This window comes from Carcharodon carcharias, chromosome 16 (genome assembly GCF_017639515.1).
Source record: "Carcharodon carcharias isolate sCarCar2 chromosome 16, sCarCar2.pri, whole genome shotgun sequence".
Classification (NCBI taxonomy): Eukaryota; Metazoa; Chordata; class Chondrichthyes; order Lamniformes; family Lamnidae; genus Carcharodon; species Carcharodon carcharias.
The window spans coordinates 96,389,041-96,413,789 of NC_054482.1; the positions used below are offsets into that span (position 1 = coordinate 96,389,041).

General features: G+C 45.6%; 1 protein-coding gene across 1 annotated transcript in view; it reads left to right on the forward strand.

Annotated features, from left to right (window-relative positions):
- LOC121289338 (dihydropyrimidine dehydrogenase [NADP(+)]-like) overlaps positions 1–24,749 on the forward strand; it is an 838,466-nt gene that overhangs the window by 300,568 nt on the left and 513,149 nt on the right. The window contains exons 4-5 of the mRNA XM_041208692.1: positions 10,487–10,574; positions 23,512–23,673. Of these exons, the coding sequence (XP_041064626.1) occupies positions 10,487–10,574; positions 23,512–23,673 (250 nt within the window). The remainder of the gene's footprint in view (positions 1–10,486; positions 10,575–23,511; positions 23,674–24,749) is intronic.

The window sequence follows — 24,749 nt, forward strand, 5'->3', positions numbered from 1 at the left end:
CCATGGACATTGAGAGTAACCACTGTGGGGGAAAGGTTTGTTTGGTTAAGTACAGAGAAAGGAAGGTAACAATCTGTCATGCCTAAAGATAAACTCTAAACAAATTTCCATATTTGTGCACTGAATGCAACACTAATATTGTTAGTACAACAATAACGCAATCAGAAATAGGCACTTTTAACTTTAAGTATTGATTTTTTTTTAGTTTATATTAAACATAACGTAACTAGTTAGTGGTTACTGAGCTGTTTATATTCTATTGTTGATTTGATGCTCAGTTCAAAGGGCGGATGCTGAGGTCGGTGAGAAGGGGGCTGGGTCCACTCGCCGACGCGGGATGGTGTCGGGTGGAATTCCCGACTTCACCCCGCCTCACTTCAATGTTCAGGTTGGCGGGGGCGCAGCCGAATCAGTTCTGTGCCCGCCGACCTGTCAATGGCTAATTGAGGCCATTTAAAAACTGATTGAACTTGTTAATGGACCTGCCCATCCAACCTTAAGGTTGGCGGGCAGGCTAGGAGCCCTGGCAGGCATTGGAAAAAGCATGAAACTTCATCCATGGGTGGGATGAGGTTTCATGTCAGTTTTTAAAAATTTAATAAAAGTTTAATTAAAAGTGATGGACATGTCCCATCTCATGCGACAGTGTCCCATGAGGGGACGTGTCACGGAAATTTTATTTCTCTACGTTTACCATTTTTAAATTTGAAGCCGATCTCCCTGAGGCAGCACTTAGCCTCAGGGAGATGAATGCGCTCTTTTGCGGACACGTGCAAAAGAGTGCAGTCCCAGCTTAGGGAATCCCCCCCGCCCGCACAGGTGGCGCATAGTGCTTCCTTGCGGACGTTTCACTGGGCAAGCCTTAATTGGCCCGTCCACATAAAGTGGCGGCGCACTCCCAATTGGGGGTGCCGATCGGAGATGGGCCCGCACCCTCCCGCTCCTGAACTTCCCTCCCGAAGGGGGGACGATTCTTGTCAAGGTGTTTAATTGTCACAACTTGAAGAGGTTGATCCAAAAGATTGAAAATGGGGTTTTCCAACCTCATCCTGGCGGGATCTGCTGCGGGAGATTCAGCAGCCCAGCCAACAGTCCATTGACTTTCGGCAGGACCAGATGATCCCCCTGATGGGCAGGGCCGGAAAGTCCTGCCCTATGTCAAAATCATCCAGATTGTAAGCCTTTATTAAAACTATTTTCATAACATGAAAGTGTAACTGTGACCAATTCAATTTAGGTCCACATGAACAGTTAATAGTGACTTGACTCCTGTAGCTTGCAAATCGTTCCTAAGGAACAGACAAACCTACTATCCTGATTACTAAAACAAAAGTAGAATTACCCAGAAAAACTCAGCAGGTCTGGCAGCATCGGCAGAGAAGAAAAAAGTTGACGTTTCGAGTCCTCATGACCCTTCAACAGAACTCCTGATTACTATCCTGACTTGAACAAAATCTTTCAACAGGAGATAAAGCTGAATGCAGAATTCATGTCAGGTGAGCAGTGTAGGTAGTAAAATCCTAGTCCTCATACATTGACCCAGAATTTTCTGGAACACGTCCGTTAGACTTTTTTGCCGTATTGTTGAATTTGGAAACATTTTGCACTGCTCAAAATGTGGTGGCAACAGGGCATCTGAGACCTGGGGCAGAATCTTTGGCTCGGTGAGCGGCGTCAGGGCCCACTTGCCAAGGCGTAAAATGACACGCGGTGACGTCAGGCATGTGTCCCGATGTCACCGCGTTTCATTTGGACTTTCAGTTTGGCTGGCACACAGCCGACTCAGCTGTGTGCCCGCTGAACTGTGAAAGGCCTATTAAAGCCATTTAAAGAACAATTAAACTTATAAACTGAGCTGCCCGTCCAACCTTAAGGTTGGGGGTGGGCAGGTGAAGAGCCCAGGCGGCCTTCGCATTTTTCATGGAACCTCATCCACAGGTAGGATGAGGTTTCATGAATGTTTTGAAAGTATTTTAAAAGTGTTTAATAAAATTAATGGACATGTTCCAGCTCATGTGAAAACTTCACACAAGGGGACTTGTCCTTAAAATCTTTGTTTACTTTCACTTATGAAACATTGATTTAAGGTAATCTCCCTGAGGCACTCTCGACCCTCCCCGCCCCCCCCCCCCCCCCCCCCCCCCCCGCACAGGGAGCGCATAGCGCTTCCAGGTACGCGTCACGCTGGGCGGGCCTTAAATGTCTCGCCCAAGTAAAATGATGGCGCGGACCTGATCGGGGGCGCCAATTGAGTCCGCGCCTGCCTCCACACATCCCCCCCGATGGGGGGACAATTCTACCACTGGTGACCAAATGGGCCAAAAGTCTATCCCTTTAAACCAATGAGATTTAAGCATTAAGAAAGAAATAGAGGAATGATGAAACAGGGTATCGGGCAAATTAATGTCAAAACAGGTATTGAAAGAGAAATAAAGATGGGGAAAGAAGGATTAGATTAAGAGAGAAGAAAAGAGACAGAAAGGATAAATAAGAAAAATTGTAAAAAATTTTAAAAATCGAACAACATTCCTGTAGGACTGAGGCGCCACCATTTCAGTTGCTCCCTTCTGGGCCAGACAGGCATGAGTGCCATTGGAGGAATATAAATCTTGCCATTAAATTGTTAAACTCACCACAGAAATTTAGGGCTTTTAACTGGTAATTAGGAGGCAAATGAAACAATTTTTTCAAACACACGCGGAGGTTGAGGACGAGCTGCCATTTTTGCAAGGCTAATGGCAGTGCGACAGAAATCGTTATTCAGATTTGCAAGTCACATGGCATGTCTTCCTCACAACAAGTTGACAGGCTGAATGGCTTCCTGTGTTGTAACTATTCTATGATTCTATGTACGTGTTAATAAGGCCTTGCTCATTAATCTTGCCATTTATCTGGCAGCCTGTTCTGGCTCATTGTATGATTGGGTTTTCCCTTGTAGTTGTACAATAACTTTTACAATTCTCACTTCTTATCAACTGTAGATGCTGGTGGCATTGATCCCTCCGTCATTACTTTAATCCTTTTTTCAAAGACAAAGGAAGATCCTGCCCCTTGTATACAGTGACATTTTAGTCAGGCTACTTTGGGTAACATTAATAGCAGTTCACAAAATTGCAACAGGTTAATTAAAAACACCAGTTGAGCTGTTGAGGTGGATCCAATTAATTAGTTTTGCTGCAAATTCGTTTTATTTATTCGGCATCAAGTTCAAATTCACATAAGACCATGGGCTGGATTTAATGCTTCCCCGACAGTGGGTTTGAAGGCTGCTGAGTGTGTGGGGGAGAGGCCGGGTTAAATCCAGCGAGTGGCCTGACACTGTCTTGCTTCCCACCTCTGCCTCACCGCCATTTTCTATTTACCAGTGACAGGGGTGAAGTCGGATGGCCTGCCCCCTAGTGGGCCAATTGAGGCCCTTAAGTGGGCAGTTAGGTCCTCATCCTGCCGCTGCTGCTAACCCATTAAAATGCTGGAGGGAGGCTTTCCCAATGCTGCCAGAATTTAGCTGGTGACGAGCGAGGCTCATTCCAAATACCCAGGCCTGCATGGGCTGGTGACGGGCGGGTTGGGAGACGGGTGGTGTCCCACCTTAACAGACCCCCTGGGCACATTGGAAGGCCCACCCAAGGTGCCAAGGTGTTACCCACCCCAGGTTGCCCACCCCGTACATCCCCCCACCCCTCCCTGGCCAATAGCCTCTCAAACTTTGCCCTACACTCCTTGTTCCCACCCCGCCCCCATGGTGGGGCCTGCCAATGTGGCCGCAGAGAGAACCCCCAAACACACAACAGTTCCGATCTAATGTCGTATGTCTCCTCCTGGCCCAAAGTACTGGAAAGCCGCCGGCTTCTGATTGGACGGCAGCTCTCTGTTGTAGGGCTTTCCCTGAGGGGTGGAAATCCTGGCCCCAGTCTATTAATGGGTGATTATCGATTAATGGCTGCGGGGCAGTCATTATTCTGCTGGACAGGCTTCCCCCCGCCACCGATATTATAATTGGGGTGGGCAGGAACCACAGCATTCCGTTAGATCCAGCCTCATGAATTTATACCGGCTGATGAAATTTGAACTTTTTAAATATGTTAGAATATTTAAATTGGTATGCATATCATTCTTAGGAATGAGGCGCATTGATACCATTAATCCTGCGCATACTGGTGTTCAGTGCAATGTGTGCAAATAACCCTTTGGGCTCAATGAATGTTATTCTGAGTTCATACACTGTCATATGAAGGGTGTTAGAATTCTACAACCTCAATTAATTTCTATAGCACATCCTATTAACCTATAGGAACATATTAGCAGCAGTAGGCCATTCAGCTGTCTCAACCGTTCAATGCATGGCTGACTGATACCCAGAGTCCATTTCCCCACATTTAAAACATATTGGTTTATAACCTTACCTCAAAAGACTCCATCTCATTCTTGAAAACCTCAGTTTATCCCTCTATTTAGGAGAGAACTCCAGTTTTCCACTACTCCTTGAATGAGAAATATGCTTCTGATTTCACTCCAGAATGGCCAAGATCTAATTTTAAGATTCTGCCCCTTAGTTTTAGATCTTCCCCACCAGAGGAACCTACTTCTCTGGATTTTCAGGGCCTCCCCCAAAGCTGGCAACTGAGTCTGGGGGCAGGAGCATGGAAATTACCAGCTACCGGGCAGTGTGTCAGTTTTTTTTATTCATTCAAGGGCTGTGGGCTTCGCTGGCTAGGCCATCATTTATTGCCCATCCTTAATTGCCCTTGAGAAGGTGGTGGTGAGCTGCCTTCTTGAACCGCTGCAGTCTCTGTGGTGTAGGTACACCCGCTGTGCTGTTAGAGAGAGAGTTTCAGGATTTTGACCCAGTGACAGTGAAGGAACGACGATATATTTCCAAGGCAGGATGGTGCGTGGCTTGGAGGGGAAGTTCCAGATTGTGGTGTTTCCATCTAACTGCTGCCCTGGTCATTCTAGATGGTAGTGGTCATGGGTTTGGAAGGTGCTGTCTAAGGAGCCGTGGTGAGTTTCTGCAGTGCACCTTGTAGTTGATAAATACTGCTGCTACTGTGTGTCAGCGGTGGAGGGAGTGATTGTTTGTGGATGTAGTGCAAATCAAGTTGGTTGCTTTGTCCTGAATGGTGTCAAGCTTCTTGACTGTTGTTGGAGCTGCAATTATCCAGGCAAGGGGAGAGTATTCCATCACACTCCTGACTTGGGCCTTGTAGATTGTGGACTGGCTTTGGGGCATCAGGAGGTGAGTACTTGCCACAGGATTCCTAGCCTGTAACCTGCTCTTGTAGCCACAGTATTTATATGGCTAGTCCAGTTCAGTTTCTGGTCAATGGTAACCCCAAGGATATTGACAGGGGGGATTTAATGATGGTAATGCCATTGAATGACAAGGGGTCTTGGCTGGATTCTTTCTTGTTGGAGATAGTCATTGCCTGAAACTTGTGTGACGCAAATGTTACTTGCCACTTGTCAGCCCAAGCCTGGATATTGTCCAGGTCTTGCTGCATTTGGACACAGACTGTTCTTGGCTCCAGCAATAATTGCCAGGGCAGGTTAAAGGAGGGACAGGAGTCCAACTTTCCTCTCAAATAAGGTCAAATAAAGTAGTTGAAAAACTTTTTAAGAACTCGTCAAAGTTTGAAGTTTAAATGTTTAAAAGAGAGTGTGGGTTACCTGCACCTTCAGAAACAAATGAACTGAAGAGAGGTGGGTAAAGAATGGGGAGCCAGTCATGGCTGCCCTAATTCATCACCCCAGCCCCATAAGAGTGTTTGCTGGGCAGTGGGGGCTTGGCACTTAGTAAGAGGTGCTCTTGAGACTGCGCAGCTGACAAAACTGCTGAGGACAATTGGGCAGTCACCTGCTCAAAAGGAAGGCCCCAAATGGCTGTGAGGGCATGATTGTCAGGTTTTAGGCAAAAAGGCAATGAGGGGAAACACCCTCTATGGGAAGGGCAGAACCCCAGCCATCAGGAGGGCATGGGTGAGGAAAGAGGGCAGGAAAGCAACAGAGGCCAAATCCTCCCCATGGGATCTACCACCAAAGGTGGGGCTATCGCCAAAGGTGACCAAGACCCAGTGTCACAGGAGATTGTAACTCTCCAGGCGGATGGTCACAGACATCTGTGCCCTTGTCACCAAAGACTGTGTACCTCACAGCACTGATCTCCATGCCCTGCCAATGACTGCCACAGTCACTGTGGCCTTGAAATTTCTTTGCTTCCGGTTTCTTCCATAAATCTAACACAGACCTCAGTGTTATTTCAAAAGTGAATTTATACCATTGCATCTTGTTTGTCACTGATGTCCTCTTTGCCAGAGCTGGACTGCACACTCATTTAACAACAGACATGGCCTCACAGGGTCAGAGGGCATTGGCATTCACCTCCATTGCTGGGTTCCCCTAGGTGCAGGGCAGCATCAATTGCACTCATGTGGCCATCAAAGCATCCAGTGATTGGTTAGTGCGATCCATCAACAGGAAGGGCTTCCACTCCCTTAACTTGAACTGGTCAAAACACAAGCTCCCTCCATGTATGCACTTGCTTTCCCAGCTGCTGCCATGACTATTTCATCCTCTGTCAATCCAAATCTGAGACCTTCACCCCTAAAGTATGTGTATGGATCCTAGGGGGTAAGGGAAACCCCTTGAAAACATGGCTATTCATCCCTCTGCAGGCGCCCCATACAGATTTTAGTTATTAATGAAGTGTGCTCAAATTACATAGCGGCAGATTTGCTGCTATCATCTATGATGCCTTTTGGTTACCATTTTAGGAGCTGAGTTCAACCCACCAAAATGAGTGGATTTGGGTCAAGAAGTTCAAAAAGTTTCAAATTCAAATTCAATCCTCCTTTACCCCTCCCACTTCCGGCTTTGATGACCAACCTGCTCCCAGGAGCCTGGTCTCCCATTTAAATATGTTAATGAGGTTGCATGTTCAAGACCATTTCTGTGTTCCAGCTTTAACAGTGGCTGGGCAGGCTTCCTGGCCCTTGGGCAACTGGCAAGACTACTGCTGGAACAGCTAAGTGTCTTTCTAGCACTCCTTGTGGGCCAAGAGGAGCAGGAGTACTTTCCTCGAGTCCACCAAGCTACCTTATTAACCTCCTCCCCACAGTGATTGGACCCACCCCCTTTAGTCTGCCATCCTCCTCGACCTACACTTTCCTCCCTGGCTCCCAACCCATACATCCACCAAATCATGAACAAATCAAATCATGTTCTCCTCCCACTCACCCCTATCCCCGGTGATCTTCTCCCCTTATCCCCGCTCTCCCCCTCCCTTCTCTGCACTTCTTAGTACTGTGAGCCTATCCTCCTGATAACCAACCATCCGCACAACCTGGCTGGCTGCACCAAGAAATGGATTCCAAAAATGGTTATCAGGGAAGTGAGGGAAACCTGTACTCCTGGTTTTCCTGACTGCTAAACTGTATCCTCTCCCTCCTCCACTCCACATAGCCCCCATCCTTCTCTACCTCCCTTTAACCTGGTTGTAAATATCAGGCCCTATATTTGCTGAAACCTGCAGAAGGTTTTTGATCACCAGCTTTGGAAGCACCAGGCGTAAACAAGGCGCAGCAGTAAAGGGTAGAGGCAGAAGTATAATTGTTGCAGTGTTGAAGAGGAAATCAAGGGAGGAAAAGCGGAGGCATTTTTAACCTAACCCGCCTCTTGGGAAACTGATAGGCTTGGGTGCAACCTTGGTTATACACCCTACATGGTTGAAGTAATATTGATCAGGGAGCGGCATTTTACTCATCAGGCCTAATTTTCATGAGTTGGGACGCAGAGTTAGGAGTTTTCCTGACTCCGCAAATCCAACTCAGGAGAAAATGCCCTGAATGGTCGTATTTTTATTTTGGGGCTGGATGCTAACTGCAGTTGGGCCCAGAGCCCCGAAAATGGTGCGGAGGCAGCCATAGGAGTTGCCAGATGCTAAGGTGGGCTGGTTAAAAGGCTGCTCAGGGACTTCATCCCAGCTGTAATAAAAACAATAAAACAAGAAACAGCTCTCTAGCCGTCACCCCCCACAAACTTTTCATGCCAACCCATACCACTTAATGTCCCTCTATCCACCCTCCATGGCTTCTCATTCCCTCCATGCCAGCATAGTGCCAATGCATTGCAACCTACTACCTCCCACTCATCCCATGCATTTTATTATTCCTATGCCAACTTAATGCCAACTCATGACAGCCCATGCCCCCACACCACCACCCATTGCCCTTACACCCTCCATGTCAATTCATCCAATATCCACCGTAGGCAGATCTCAGGAGCCAAGCTTAGATTAAATAAAATGAAGTTGTATTTATCTATTACAGGCCTCAATATATTAAAAGAACTCTTATTGATAAACCCATTTGATACATTTAAATCCCTTCAAGTACTTAATGTTTTGTAAAATAAACAAACATTTGTATCCATTGCCCCACATCAACCAGAGTTAATCCATTTATGACCACTTGGAGCTGTCAATCAAACTGGAGCGTGCAGACCCACCCCCCCACCCTCCCACTGTGATAATGGTAGGTTGTGGATGCAGTCAAGCACCACTAATCCTATAATGATAGTCCTCAGGCTTTTGTCAACAAACATCTATTGAAATTGCAAGCACCATTTTTGTTTCATCTGAGAGTCACAGCAGGCTTTTTTTTCAAAATTTAAAGGACAGGGGGTTTAAACGATATGACAGCTTGACAATTCCACACAGCTTATCCAGCTTTAATGCACATTAACATCTGTTATTAATAATCCCAAAGGATAATTGAACCTCTCCAAAAGGGTACCTGTTCACTCCAAAGAAATCCGGTAGGTTTATATCTTTCTCTCAAATGCCTAAAGCCCACCAATCATGTTTCAGAAATTTGGATGACAAAAGTTTGTTCAGTGTGAAGCAGCTGCACTTTTAAATCTGCTCCCTGTGAACCATGGATGTGTGAAATACCTTCCACCGCTTCCCTCCACCACCCCCATCCCCCAGCTAAAATGTTGGATTCCGGCTTCGAGGCCAGGACTTCCAGAATAGGGGCTCCAGTGTCGTTTTGGGGGTCAGAGCCCTTCTGACTCGGTGAAAACTTGGGCTACTCTGTACATTTCCCACCCAGTTAGTTGGGTTCAAATTACTCTGTAAACCTTGGGAGAAGTGAGACAAAATAAAATTGACTCTGTGGCTTTGGGAAGTACAAAGGTGATTTCTTTTAAAATAAGAAGCAATAACAGAACTTGATTAAATCTTAAATCTTAATTAATATTTGATGTAGCCAGTTTGAGGAGACTTGAAATTTATAAAGTGAGCAAAAGCACAGTGAACCAGCAATACAAATATGGCTAATTTTTAGAGCAAAAGATTAAGGAAATTTTGGCCAAAAGTGACTTTTTTTTTATTCATTCATGGGATGTGGGCTTCGCTGGCTGGGCCAGCATTTATTGCCCATCCCTAGTTGCCCTTGAGAAGGTGTTGGTGAGCTGCCTTCTTGAACCGCTGCAGCCCATGTGATATAGGTACACCCACTGTGCCTAGGTCGATGCCGGGTGGTCCGTTTGGTTTCATTCCTAAATTCTATTTACTCTATCCCTGAATTTCCTTGATCTTTTATGCCAAATCTGTAAAACCTCTGCCAAAACCCTCTGGCACTTATTAACACAGTTCCTTCCATATACAGAAGTATAGCTCTGGCAAAGTTCCAGAATTTATGTTAGTTCTTAACCGACTGGAAATTTACACCTGAAATTTTATGTGCAACAGGACTTAGTCATAGTTTTGATGTTCTATGGTGTCTTTTCCCCACTTTGCTGAGGCTTAAAATGTGTTTTCTGTATTTGAAATGCATCAGAAATATTCCCGTTAAAAAGTCCTAAGACTGTGTTTTCTTAAACATTCTTCCACTCAATATGAATGAATGATGCTTTGATTTCTTTATACTTTAATTTCATGCATAAAGAAAGCCTTGAAGGGATATGGCTTAAATTGAGTGCTTTTCTCAGGGCCCCAATTATTTACACTGATATCCACTTATCTTACGCCGCTTTTCCAGAAAGTTTGATATGATCCAATGAAGGCTAAGGTTTTTGTAAGTTGGGCCGTAAGGTTTGTCCTAACTTTCTGGTCAGGCCATTTCAGGACAATATTTTTGTGTTTTATGGTGGCTGTAGATGCAATCCATTTCCTTTGTATTCTTTAAACAGGCATGTTGGTCATTTTAGTTTACTATCTTTTTCCCTGATGAATTTCACTGCAAGGATGAAAAATATTGCTTTTGATTTGCTTCTATTAGTGAAATTTTTTAAAATATCTTTGCTGAATTTTATGGCTGCAGAAATAGTTCATTCTAATTTGTGGCTCGATGGAATTTTCCAATTTTTCACTTGAATGTGAATTCACTTCTTCGTCTTGCTCAGATGGTAAGAAGGGTAATTTTATCACAGCTGGGTCTAAACAATTTTTGTAATTGATGTTTCTTGACTAGATTACTTTACCTTCCAGATGCTTGAAGTGCGCTGATGCTCCTTGTCAGAAGAGCTGTCCCACTAATCTGGACATAAAGTCATTTATCACCAGCATTGCAAACAAGGTAGGAAATGACTCGTATTTAGGTCCATCTGTAAAGGATAAATGATGTGAAATAGGGCTTACCAGAATTAAATCCCTGAAGCAAAGCTGCAACCAGTTCAGGAGGCTTGATTTCAGATGCCACAGGATGGTAATGGGGTGGTAAACCCCAGGTCAAACCCATCCATTTTATTTCTGTTGAATTGAGGATTAAAAATTTTTGCTCATGCTATTCAGAATTCTCATTGACTTGTAAGCCTTGTGGTATTAAAGAATTTACTTCTGGATGAAAATCTAACCAGACATGATTTCTTCATTTACATGAGCAGTGTGGATTGTATGTTACTTCACATTTATTTGTCTAAGCTGATACCACATGTGAAATCTAGCATGTATTAAACAAAATCCTTGATTCAGACTGTTCCAGTTGACAATGTGATTAAGTGTTCAGAAATCACTGATACAACCTATTTTATTAAAAGTAAAAAAAAAGGCAAAATGTCAAAAGGACAATTTTTAGAGTACATAACCACTACCAAATACCCCCACCCCCGCACCCACTGCCCCCACCCCTGCACCCACCATCCAAACCACATCCCCCCCCCAACCCACCCCACTAAATAATGTCAGATACCCAAAATCTTACCTTTCAACTTACAAAGCTCATGCTATAAAAGAATAAGTGGCTCAATACCAGGCCACTGTAAAAATAATCTTGGCCAGCCAAGAAAAGTAAGTATGGTCCAGTGAAGATTCCCAGCCAATTTCTCTTCACTCCCTTCAGCAAGCTTGACCATCCTTTCAACCTAGACATCAGGTTACATAAGCACATTAATACGCCCAGCTCCACTGTACCACTACCTTTCTCAACACTTCCACTTTCTTTGTGATACCAGACCACTTGGTCATCTAGTGTTGGATAAACAAAAAATCCCTCATTAAATATTAAATAAAGCCATTGCCTTACTTTTGTTAATTCCTGATTTGACTATTTCAGTGCTCTCTTAGCCAACCTTCCCTCTTCCTCTTCTAAAGCCGATGCACATATCTTGACTTGCGCCAAGTCCCATTCATCCTGACTTACATTAGCTTTCATTCAACCAATTAATCCGTTTTCTTTTTATATTTTCATCCTCATGTCAAATCCCTCCATGGCTTCACTGCTTCCTATCACTGTAACATCCTGCAACCCTCCGAGGACGTTGTGTATCTTCCGCTTCTTTTTCCCCAGCCTTAGTGGCAGTACCCTCAGCTGCCTAGGGCATAAGCCCCGTCATATCCTCCCTAAATCTGTCTACCCCTCCAACTCTCGCCTCCTTTAAGATGACCCTTCTACCTCTTTGATCAGGCTTTTGGTCATCTGTCCTAATGTCTTCAGCAGCTCTGTGCCAATATGTCTGATTACACGCGCATGAAGTGATTTGAGATGTGGTTTGGTGTTAAAGGATGTTAAATGTAAGTAAGTTGATATTTTACTAGACTAGTAATTTAGAGAACATGAGTTCAAGTGCCACTGTGGCAGTCTGAGAGTTTGAATTTATATTTTAAATAGTTTAGAAATTCAATAGTTCCGTTTAGGTATTCGTAAAATCAACTATAGGGGTGTTGGATTGCGGAGAACCCATCTTGTTCACTAATTCCATACATCAAAAGAATTCTGATCCCCATGTGACTCCAGTCTTGGCCCATCCCAATCATCCAGCTGTCTCCTTGGAGAAAAACAGCAATTTTTTTTTCATGTTTATTTTTTTCTTTATTCTCCCATGGGATGTGGCAGGGTCAGCATTTGTTGCCCATCCCTAATTGCCCATAAGCTGTATGGCTTGCTGGGCCATTTCAGAGTCCAGTTAAGAGTCAACCATATTGCTGTGTGGCTGGAGTTACATGTAGGCTAGACCGCGTAAGGATGGCAGATTTCCTTCCCTCAATTACATTAGAGGCTGAAACCCTTACAACATTTAAGAAGTATTTAGATAAGCATTTGAAAAGCCATAGCATATAGGGCTACTGGCCAAGTGCTGGGAAATGGAATGAGAATAGATAGGTCCTTAATGGGCAGCACAGACACGATGGGCCGAAGGGCCTGTTTCTGTGCTGTATAACTCTATGACTAGTGAACCAGATGGGTTTTTACAACAATCGATGATAGTTGTCATGGTCACCATTCCTGACACTAGATCTATATTCCAGAATTATTAATTCCCTTTACCGAAAGAATCCTGATCTATGTGACTTTAATTTGATTTTTAACTGTTATCTGTTGTGGCCTAATAAGCCACTCACTTCTATCAAAATGCCATACTGTGATTTAAGAAGGAGGTCCATCACCATCTTCTTAGGACAACAAGGGATGGGCAATAAAGACCAGGCTTGTCAGTGACACCTATGATCCAAGAACAATGTGAAAAAAAAACACCCGTCTTGGATAGAGTTTGGCTTTACAGCCATTTGTTGATGGGCAAAGGAGGCAAGCAAGATAAAACTGAGCTCCTTGCAGGCAATTTCATGGAGTAGGTGTTGAAGCTCTATTTGAGGTCAAAGAAGGTAAGGAGGCCAGGAATACTGATAAGAGAATGTAACCATCAAAGGTAAGAGGCATAAGCTTCCAAAAGGCATGAAGAAACCATTACTTTGACAAATTGAAAGAAGTAAGATTTGTGTTTGCTTAGTGGATCACCTTTATGTTCTATATGGAATTTATTTTATGGCTCATTACTATTTGCATATAGTACTGTAATTTTAAGTTAGTTATATTTTCTCCCTGTATGTTAGTCAGCTCACTGTATATCATTAACAACATTTCTGACTCTTATACTGGTAGGTGTGATCTCCCTTTCTTTTTTTTTCACATTTGGAAAGCTATCTGTTCAACCAAAATTTTAAAAGGCTCATCTTACCTACTGTGACTGTTTTGACCCGTAGCAAAATAACTTCTGCAGCAGATCAAAGTAAGAAAAAAATCACAATGCTTTGAATATAATTCAAAGCAGGATTTTGACACCCTATTATTACAAGGGACTCTATGTATATAGAATTCTGCAGTAGTATTCTTGTTAAATCATTTAAATGTTATAAAGGAGAATTACCATCACGATGCCAACCAGTTAATTTTTTGAAGAATTATAAGGAACTTTATTTTTTGATTTTTTTTAATGATTTCTCTGAAACAATGGCGATATTGTAAACCAGGGATGCCGAGAGCAAATATGATGCTTCAAGTACCACTCTTGCTGAGATTTCGTGCTGTAAAGGAATTAAATATTGAACCTGCCTTATCTCGCCAGCTCAGTAATATACCAGGTGGTGCTTTTATCAATTATGCTATTAAAGGAGTTTCAATTTTTTAATAGATCTGATGATGAAACACCCTATTTAACAAATATTGAACATTATTATGAATGCAAAGAATTGAAGAATAAAGTGTTGGAAATTCATACTATTACAACTGCTCAGTCAGCCAACATTTTCGACGTGTTAACCATGATAATCACAAAGCCCTGCCATTGCAGCCCAGCCAACTTGCCACTTTTCTTGCAGGTCTCCCGCAGCAGTCATATCTTCTTGTACTGGGCTTCGACACTGTCTTTTACCAGCTGAAACCCATTAGATTTTCATCAGAGGGTACCTGTCTTCAGCTATGCAGCATAAATAACCTCTTTTATTGCAATCTTTGAGATATATTTAATGTGCAGAGGCCTTGTTTCATTAATTCAGTGTTCATCACTCTCAAGTCACCTATATATTCTCCTTGCACTATGAATTCCAAAGCACCGAGCTTATTTTATGTGCTTCTGTTGGGGCCTGTGTTCAGCATTATCCAGAAGTGTTAATTGAACATTGCCCTCGTACATTTTACTTCTCACGTCTGGGGGTACACCTCTCCATCTTCAACCTTTCTTAGTCAATCAAAAACACTCCCAGCTTAAGCATTATGGCTTTTCATTTCTTTCTCTCAACTCCTTCACTCGGCATAGAATTTACAGATATATTAATGTGTCCATACTTCCACTACCTCACAATTAAAGTTCATTGTCTAAACTTTACCATCATAGTCTTATGCTGTTTGCTTTTCTAAAGACATATACTTGGACTTTAGAAATTTAATATGGAATCTGACCTTTTCCTGCCATGGAAAACTAACATTGATCCTTAACATTTACTTTTGTGTTCTGTTACAGTTGTACATGTATGTTTGTTTTTTTTCAAAAAATGAAAACCACCTTGCCATCCAAATATTGCAAAGCTTAAGGAGCAGTGGTGGCGTAGTGGATAAGTACTCCAGATGCCCAGGATAATTCTCTGGGTACCTGGATTCGAATCCCACCAAAATAAATAGCGGAGTTTGAATTCAATATTTAAAAAAAAAAAATCTGGAATTAATTGATTGTCATAAAAACCCATCTGTGTCCATGTGACTCCAGACCCACAACAATGTGGTTGACTCTGCAATCACCTAGCAAGCTGCTCAGTTCACAAGGGCAATTAGGGATGGACAATAAATGCTGGCCCAGCCAGGGATGCCTATATCTAATGAACAAAACAAAAATAAGAGAAAGCAGTTCACATTATGGCAATAAATGCACAGAATACTCATGAGTATTAGTATATGATTTCTTTGCAACTTGATTACTGTATTCATATAACAACATTTTAGTACATATGGAAACTATCTACAGAGTGTACAAACTTTGAATATCACCATTCCCCCACACTGCAAGCTACAAGGTTTGTGCAATAAGGTTTGTATTTCTCTTAAAAATGGAAAGGCTTAGTAATGAAGCATTTTAGTTTCATTACTTGATTCAACTTGCTAAATTTGTGCCATTATATTTAAGGCTATCTGTTGCTCATTTTGATGGAGCTGTAGCTTTTCAGCATAGTCTGGCAGCCCCTGTATCCAAACATTTGGGACAGCTGTCCAAAGATCACAAGGACCATGAATGCACCAAGAAGCCATTCAACTCACTGCTTGGTGGACATGCCCAGTGAAGTGAAAGACTCAGGCACAACAAACAGGCTAGCATAATTCTCACAACTAGCTTTCAAAAAACACACACTATTCTATGCTGAACTCTAACCCTGCCCATGACAAACACATAGAAGTGATACACATGAGACATCTGGCAATCAGAATGAGTGACGTTTGACTTCTGCTACATTTGGGGAAAAAACAAGCAGTCTGGGGGCCAATTTTGGAGGCTAGCAAACTATGCCCCTGGCATAGCAACTGATCATGACAGGCACCAGTTGCAACAAACAATACCACCAGTTTTCAGAAGTCTCCTCGATCAGCCCTAACCCTAACTAACCCAGAACCTAGAGCCAGCTAACACTGGGCACGACTTTTCAGTTGGCGTGTGGGGATGGGCCCAACACGCCAACGCATAAAATGGTGTGTCCCGATGTCATTGTGCCATCCCGTAATATTTCATTCAGTGGACACGCCGGAGTCGGCTCAACGTCCACCTATATGTAAACGGTCAATTAAGGCCATTAAGAAAGTAATTCATGGCATTAGTAATGCTGCCCATCCAACCTGAAGGTTGTCGGGAAGGCGAAAAGGCCAGGAAATCTCATCCACAAGCGGGATGAGGTTTCCTGAAGCTTTTATTAAATAAATTAAAAAATTTCTCGAAGTATAAAACATGTCCCATCTCATGTGACACAATTACATTGAGGAGACATGTTTAAATAACTTCTTAAATCCTTTATTTAATTATTTTAACTTCGATTCAATCTTCCTGTGGCAGCTCCGTGCCTCAGGGAGATTGAAGCACTCTTTCGTGCACCATGCGCGAGAGACCGCTGGCCCCGACTCTCCCTCCTCCCCCTGCCCGGGCAGGTAGCGCTGAGCACTACGGCATGTGTATTATACTGGGCAGGCCTTAATTGGCCTGCCCGCGTAAAATGGCGGCGTGGAGCCGATCGCGGGCACTGATCGGCTCCGCCACCGCCACCACCTCTGCCCGCTCCTGCAGTGCCCGCCTGCCACCTGAAAAATTCAGGCCCTTGTTTCCCCCTCTCCCCAAATAACACTGCTTCCAGTGCAGGCAGGCCTGATCAGGTAATGCGTTTCCCTCTCTCAGGCATTGAGGAAGTCAGGACATGCAGTGACTTTACAATTTATGGGATTAGGCACTGTTAGGCAATTTGTGTGTTTGTATACCTGTATATACAATAATTTGAGAAGATTTCTATTTCAAAGCAATGGATTCATAAATATACATAAGTAATAGCTTCATAAATTGAGTGTACATTTTGTGAACCAAAATTAAGTACCTGTCAATTACCAAGTCGGTTAGCATTTTGGATGTTGGAACTGTCATCTATTTAAAACACCCCGAAACAAGTGTGCTACTTTCTCCAAATTAGCTATCACTTTAAACTTGGAGAACAAAAGCATTTGATCTCTGATTACTCGCTCCATGTGAACAAGGCCTTCATTATTAATATGGAACATAAAAGATATTAGTTAATATGATACAGTTGCAGATATGAATTTAGTTGCACTGTGATGTGACTGGTAAAATGCTGGTTTCTAATTCCAAAAACCTGGGGCAGAATTTTATGTATGAAGTCTGGGAGGCGAAGCCCGTACGGCAGCGCTTAAAATGTCGCGTGCTGACGTCGGGCGAGCGTGCCGACAACAGCACGTGCCATCTCAATGTTTATCTGGGCAGGTGCGCGATGAAGCACGATGCACGCCCGCCATTAATTAAAGGCCTTGTTAAGGCCCTCAACTCGGCAATCGACGCTGATTTTGAGGTGCCCGTGCGATCTTCGGCTCGGCACATGGGCGCAACGGGCAGGCGGGTAAGTGATTTTTTAACAAACCTCATCCACGTCCAGGATATGTGGGCTCAGAGGGGTCGTTAGTGTTTTATCTGAAGTATTTATTGCAGAAAGTGCTTTAAACTTCCTTGTGTTGGCAGTTCAGATCAATTTCCAACAGCTTCAGCTCAGCAGTCTGCAGACAGTAATCTTTACTGGGCCTGCAGCTTTCCGGAGGCCTCCATTTAGCCTGGGTACGGCTTCTGACATCTCCACTGGAGGCAGCTCCTCTGAGGAGGAAAGGAGCGATAGAATAAGGGGGAGGCCAGGCGTGGACAGTCAGCCTCCCGGGGAGCCACCTTTGGGAGGCCAGGCGCAGGCACAAGAAGGTGCAGGGCCAAGAGATTGTCCAAGGTGGAAGGGGCCGCAGACGACACCACTATCCTGCTGCCAGGGTATACAGGCGGCGAAGCAGCTACCTCAATATGACTGAGGTGCAGTGATATAGACTGTACACATGTGGCCATCAAGGCGCCAGCAGGTGAGCCCAGTGCCTTTGGCAACTGGAAGGGCAACCACTCCATGAACGTGCAGATAGCGTGTGATCACAGGATGCTGATTCGGCAAGTCTGTGCAAGGTACCCAGGCAGCTCCCATGACGCCTGCATCCTCAGACACTCCCAGGTGCGGAGGCTGTTCAGTGCTCTGGCTTGGCTGGATGGTTGGCTGCTGGGTGACAAGGGCTATCCCCTCAGAAGGTGGCTCATGACGCCTCTCCACCATCCAAGAACAGAAGCTGAGGAGCACAACAATAGGAGCCACGCCTCCACAAGAGCTGTGGTGGAGAGAGCCATCGGTCTTCTCAAGATGAACTTCTGTTGCCTGGACCACTCATGGGGCACACTCCAGTACCCCCCAGATCGTGTCTCTGTGATTGTGGTAGCATGCTGCGCTCTGCACAATCTTGCGCTGGAAAGGGGGGATGCAGTTGACGATGAAGACCTTGATGCAGTGGATGAAGCTGCACATGATGAATCCAGCAGTGGCTCAGAGGGTGAGGAAGCACAGGACGATGATGAGGGGCAGCACGCCGATCCGCTACTACACCAAGGAGGCAGGGACACCTGGGACAATTTAATCCAACGAACCTTCAGCTAGCTCCACACACATGGATCAGCGGGACCAGCATTGCCTGGCGCTTCCACACGTGGCACTTAGGTGCTATATCTTCTACCTTTTCAGCTGCAACTAAGGGCTTAGTACAAAAACATCAATGTCCACTCAAACACTGATGACATATCTGTGAAACGTACAAATGCAGCACAAAGGAAACACCCTCAGCCATGGTCCGAAATGTGGACTTTATTGCCACCAAAAAAAACTACAAATGTCGCTCAGACGCTGATAATGAAACGTTCCCTAATCAAGGGCCAACACAAAATCACCAGTGACAAACCCGTGGAGTGCCTAACGCGCCTTATGCTTACGTTTGCAGGTGCTACATCTAGATGCCGCCCCATCGCTCAGAGTGGCTTGTGAGACAGCCTGCTGACTCTGCTGTCCTGTTGGCCTCGATGAACTTGGCAGCCGTCCTCTGGCCCGTAGAGCCTGTGATGGCCCCGCCTGGGAGAGCGTGGCCAGTTCCAGAACTGGCACCTCCCCAGTTGTCGCAACCTCAACGGGTGCAACAATCACTGGCAGAGGGGCGGAGGAGCTGCTGCCCTCATCCGGAGCGCCTTGAGAGGAGCTCACAGCAACGACAGGCAGCTGCTGCGCCGACATGAGGTCACATTAGACCTCCCTGCTCACCGCAGATGAATGGGCACCGAGCAGCGATACTTGGTACCCAGATCATCTCCCACATTGGGAATGACTGCCTGTGGCCATTAGCGCTGTGTGGGCTTGCAGGTCAGAGCATAACCCAATCAGAAGATTCTCAATCTGTTGGAAGCCCCTCCCCATGAGAGTTGCCAACCTCTCAATGGAGGAAGCCTGAAGCTCTGTCCTGAGGTTCATGCCTTCACTGACACTCTGCTTGGACTCCTCCACCACAGAGACCAACTGAAGCACACCCTCATGCAACCCTGCCAGATGCTCCTGTGCACCCTGCTGCTTGTCCTGACATCTCCAGAGACACACCATCACTGCCGGACTCAGCATGTGCCTGGTCCCCTGCAGTCTTCCGGCTGCTGGCGCCATAGGCACTCTCTGTCTGTGCCATCTCCTCCAGCGATTGTGAAGTGCTGTCTCCACTGTGCCCTGGGACACTAGCCGATGTCATAATCCCCACTGATGTGGTAGTCGCTGCGCTGGTGCATGGCTCACTGAAAGGATGTGACACAAGTTGCAAGTGATGCCCCTCAGGTGTGGAGTAGGGCTCTGGACTTGTTCCTGGCAGTCATGCGGTGGTGATGCTGAAATTAACAACAAGGACAGTGCATCAGTTAGTGTTCAGTCAGTAACACCATTCATCCCTTTCTCCCCCAGGCTCATAATGCGCTCAACCTTCAAGAACCTAAGGAGATGAACATTGGTGGGGTGGTAAATAGTCAAGAGGAGGCCCAAACATTACACGCGCATACAGACAGGCTGGTCAGATGGCCTAAGGAATGTCACATGGAATGTTATGTGGATAAGTGTGAGGTTAAGCATTTAGGCAAGACAAACAAGGTACGGGAATACACGAGTAATGGTAGGACCGTGGGAAGTCACGACGATTACAGGGACCCTGCTGGGCAGATCCGTTAAGGTAGCAGAACAGGAACATAAGGTGTTTAACAAGGTCGAAGCCAGACTTGCCTTTATTAGCTGAAGAATAGAAAGTAGGAAAAGGGAGGTCATGTTGCAAGTGCAGAAAACTCTGTCGAGGCCACATCTGCACTTCTGCATCCAGTTGTGACCTGCGCTTCATGGGAGGGATGGCATTGGAGTGGGGAGAGTGCAGAGGTTCCTGACCTGGATGCATGCTGGCCTGGATAGTTGGAGTGATGAGGAAACATCGCAAACACTTGCAACATTTGCCGTGGAGCACAGCAGATTGACAGGTCACATTATTGACCTTCATACCGTTATGAGGGGCATAGAACGGGTGGACACAAGGCAACATTTCCCCTTGGCGCAGGGATGACTAACGTGGTGGCATTTATTTAAGTTGAGTGTCATGAGGTTGACAGGTGAGGTGCTGAGGACCTTTTGGACAGAGTAATGTGGGACGCACTGGCTGAAAGGATGGCGGAGGTACAAACCCTCCAAAGATGCAGTAAGTCTTTAGATGTGCAGCAGCGATGCCATGGCATGTTAAGCCATGAGGATAGCGGTCACAAATGGGATAAGGTGACTTTGGAAGGTGCTAGAGACGCGCATCCTCAAGGGGCCGAGGGACCTTTGTGTATGACCCACACGTCTGACTGTATCAGTCTGTGAATAAGCAGTGTTGCTGCATTAACGATTGCAGCAACCATCAGTGCTTTGGATGGCGGGGAGACAGAGTGGATGGGACTGTGGGCCTCAAATACCTGGTCGCTGCACCCCAGCCTCACCGACACCTGCTGACCTGGCTGCCTGCCTCCCCCCAGCTCCATGGCCTGCTCCTCGTATGTGGTGACGCACTGCAGCAGGGCGTGCCCACCTCCAGTCCTCTGCTGCTCCCTCATATTGTGCTCTGTTTTTGCCTGCAGAACAGAGAAGAGGATTTATTGGGGCTGATCGCTCATGTACTCTGCACGCGCACACTGCACCACAACCACAGTGGCCCATCTGAGGCCTCCAGCGGCTCCTGTCCACACCACTGGTGATCAGTCTCTGGAAGATAGTACGGCTGCTCCCAACCCCCTCCCCCAACAGACACCTTGGTCACATTCGTTGTCTGTCACTTTGAATATCACACGGGTCTTAGCGCCCATGGCAAGGAGGCACAACTAGGTGCAGCGCCGAGGCCAGCAGATGGCTCTTAGCCACGACACCTTGAGGCTCCCCTTCCACCATCTCATCACCATCAATAAGACATGTGTTGGAATTCTGAGTATGTGTCTAGTGGCCTCCCCTGCAGGTTGCCCCCAGACTACTCAAATGCGACAAACACCAACATATGCTGCGGGGAGAGCCCATCTTCTCCTCAGCCACTAAGGCTGATGTAAGCATGGTAACTATCTGTTTGCCCACCCAGCGTGCGCCAAATGCCCAATGTAGTAATGACACTAAGACGTGAGTGAGGGGCGGCCTCAAAGGCTAAGGCTACCTGCTGGGTTAAATGGCCAAGGTCGACATGGCACTCATTCTTCCAAGGCGCAGCAAATCATTGAAGCCTTTGCGGCACTGGGTTCCAGTGCACTGCACAGCATCATGAGAGCTAACAGCCTCCGCCATCTCCTGCCATGCCTGCCTGGTGACGTAGGGGGCCCTCCTCCTCCCATCCTCCAGAAACAACACTTCCCAACGATGTGACACCTCTTCGAGGAGGACAGTAAGGCAGGCATCAGAGAACCGAGGGGCACATTGGCCCCCCGCTGGCCTACCCTGCAGCCTGCCTCCCTCCTCCTCTGCCCTGCCCTCCTCTAGAGCCCGCTGTGCAGACTGGTTGCTGGCCATGGTGAACAGCCATTGGAACCGGTGGTCCGTACACACCCGCCGCACATTTGAAATTCCCGCTGTATGCGGGAGTCTACAACATGCTGGGCGGGCCTTAATTGGCGGCGCAGCCCGTTTCGCCGGCGGAGATCGGCCAGTTGGGTCAGAGCCGCCTGCCCGACAAACATAAAATTCTGCCCCCGATATCCACTGAAGATTTTGTGTGCTTTAGTTTATTGGCTTTTTCCAATGTTATACTTTTGACATACCTTCCAAAGTTACAGGTAGGGATTTTAACAGCAATTACATTTGGAAAAGGAACTAGGGTTTTTTTTAATGGTGGAGTTGTCAAGCATCAACATTTACTTTTTCAGCAGTGATTGCCCCTCTGAAATATTTCTTGACTGAAATGCTTTGGGGTGTTCTTAGAGCATGGAAATTGCAATATAAATGCGGGTTCTTCCTTTTGCAATGCGCAAGCACATTTGAATATATGAACAACCCGACCTGGATTTTCTGCTCATCGGCGGGCACGGCAGGCTTCGTTAAAAATGCAAAGGCTGCCTGGCCTATTCGCCTGCCTGCTAACTGTAAGGTTGGATGGGCAGCAAGAAATACAAATTAATTAATTGCTCAAGGGCCTTAATAAGCCTCCTAACTGTCAGTGGGTGTGCTGCCAACTCTCGCGCGCACCCACCAACCAAAAGATTGTGAGAGTGCGCGATGATGTCAGGATGATTTTGCGCCCAATTGGGTCAGTCGCACATCGCCCGATGAACGTAAAATCCTGCCCCTGTGTTTATCTTGCACTTTGGCCGATCCCAATCATCCAGTTGTCTTCTTGGAGAAAAACACCAATTTGTTTTTTTCATATTTATTTATCTTTTTCTTTATTCTTTCATGGGACGTGGGCATCATTAGCAAGGCCAGCATTTGTTGCCCATCCCTAATTGCCCTTAAACTGAGTGGTTTGTTAGGCCATTTCAGAGGGCAGTTAAGAGTCAACCACATTGCTGCGGGTCTGGAGTCACATGTTGGCCAGACCAGGTAAGGATGGCAGATTTCCTTCCCTAAAGGACATTAGTGAACCAGATGGGATTTTACAACAATTGATGATGGTTGTCATGGTCACCATTACTGAGACTACCTTTACATTCCAGATTTATTGAGTTTAAATTCCACAACTGCCGTGGTGAGTTTTGAACCCATGGCCAGAATTTTACAGCCTCGCTGTAATCCTAAACTCCATTGACTTTGGCAAGAACGTAAAACCCCGCTGCTGTAAAGTTCTGCTCCATATCCCCAGAACATTATCCCGGACCTCCTGATTGCTAGCCCAGTAACATCGCCAATACACCACCGCGTCCTCAAGTTATCTTATTTTCCTGATGAGCGACTGATTCAACTTCCCTATTTTAAGTTGCTAAAACAATTCTTTACACTGCAGTTTATTTAGCAAGACTTTTTTCCTGTGCTGGTGATGGTTTCTTTAAATATCTATCTTTGCTTTAAACATTATTAACAAATAATGGATTAACATGTCTATTCAAATCATTTATGTATGCTAAACTAATTTAATTCTTGTACATTTTGCTGAAGCTTCTGTTTTTATTGATTTATAGAACTACTATGGAGCTGCCAAAACCATTCTGTCTGACAACCCCCTCGGTCTAACTTGTGGGATGGTTTGCCCAACCTCTGACCTCTGTGTGGGAGGATGCAATTTACATGCATCCGAAGAAGGAGCAATTAACATAGGTGGATTGCAACAGTTTGCCACTGAGGTATGTGCAAAGTATCTGAATATTACATACGTCAGTATTCAGTGACCTTTTATGAACTTGTGTTGATGTAAGTTTATATTTTCATTAGCTATGAATCATTTTTTTCAAAATAGCCGATTAATTCATGCAACCGTAATAGTGACTTTCACACGGTAAAAGGTTATGAATGTTTTCTGACGTCATTTTGTGACATGGGCCAGAGTCTGTGAGTCGGCGTGCAGGGACGTGCCTCGCTCGCCGGCACGTAAAATGACGCGAGGTGACATCGGGCGTGCGTTCTGGTGTCACCGCATGTCATTCCGATTTTCAGCTCGGCGGGCATGCACCAGAGTCGGCTGCACGCCTGCCGAACTGTCAAAGGCCTAGTAAGGCCATTTAAATATCAATTTAAACACTTAACGTAGCTGTCCGTCCAACCTTAAGGTTGGCGGGCAGGCGAAGAGCCCAGGAGGCCTTCGCATTTATCATGAAACCTCATCCACAGGCAGGATGAGGTTTAAAAATTTTAAATAAAATTCACAGGCATGCCCTAGCTTATGTGACACTGTCACATGAGGGGACGTCTTAAGAATGTTTTACTGTCTTTATTTAAATTTTTAAAAATCAGACTAATCTCCCTGAGGCAGCCCTGCGCCTCAGGGAGATTGCTGCATGTGCGAAAGAGCGCAGGCCCCGACTCAGCCTACTCCCCCCTGCCTGCACAGGGAGCGCTCAGCGCTTACGGGTGCATGTCACGCTGGGCGGGTCTAAGTTGGCATAAAATGGTGGTGCACCTACCTGCGCCTGCTCCGCCCAGCCACCCCAATGGGGATAAAATTCTCCCCATGGGGTTTGATCTCACAGCATTAAATGTTTACTATATGCTGTATTGTGACCATAACTCAGTAAGTTTCAAGTTTCTGGTGGATAAGGATAACAGGAGTCCTCGGGTTAAGGTGCTTAATTGGGGGAAGGCTAATTACAGGCAGGAACTGAGGAATCTAGACTGGAGGCGGATGTTTGAGGGCAAATCAACAACTGACATGTGGGGGGCTTTCAAACATCAGTTGATAAGAATTCAGGACCAGCATGTTCAC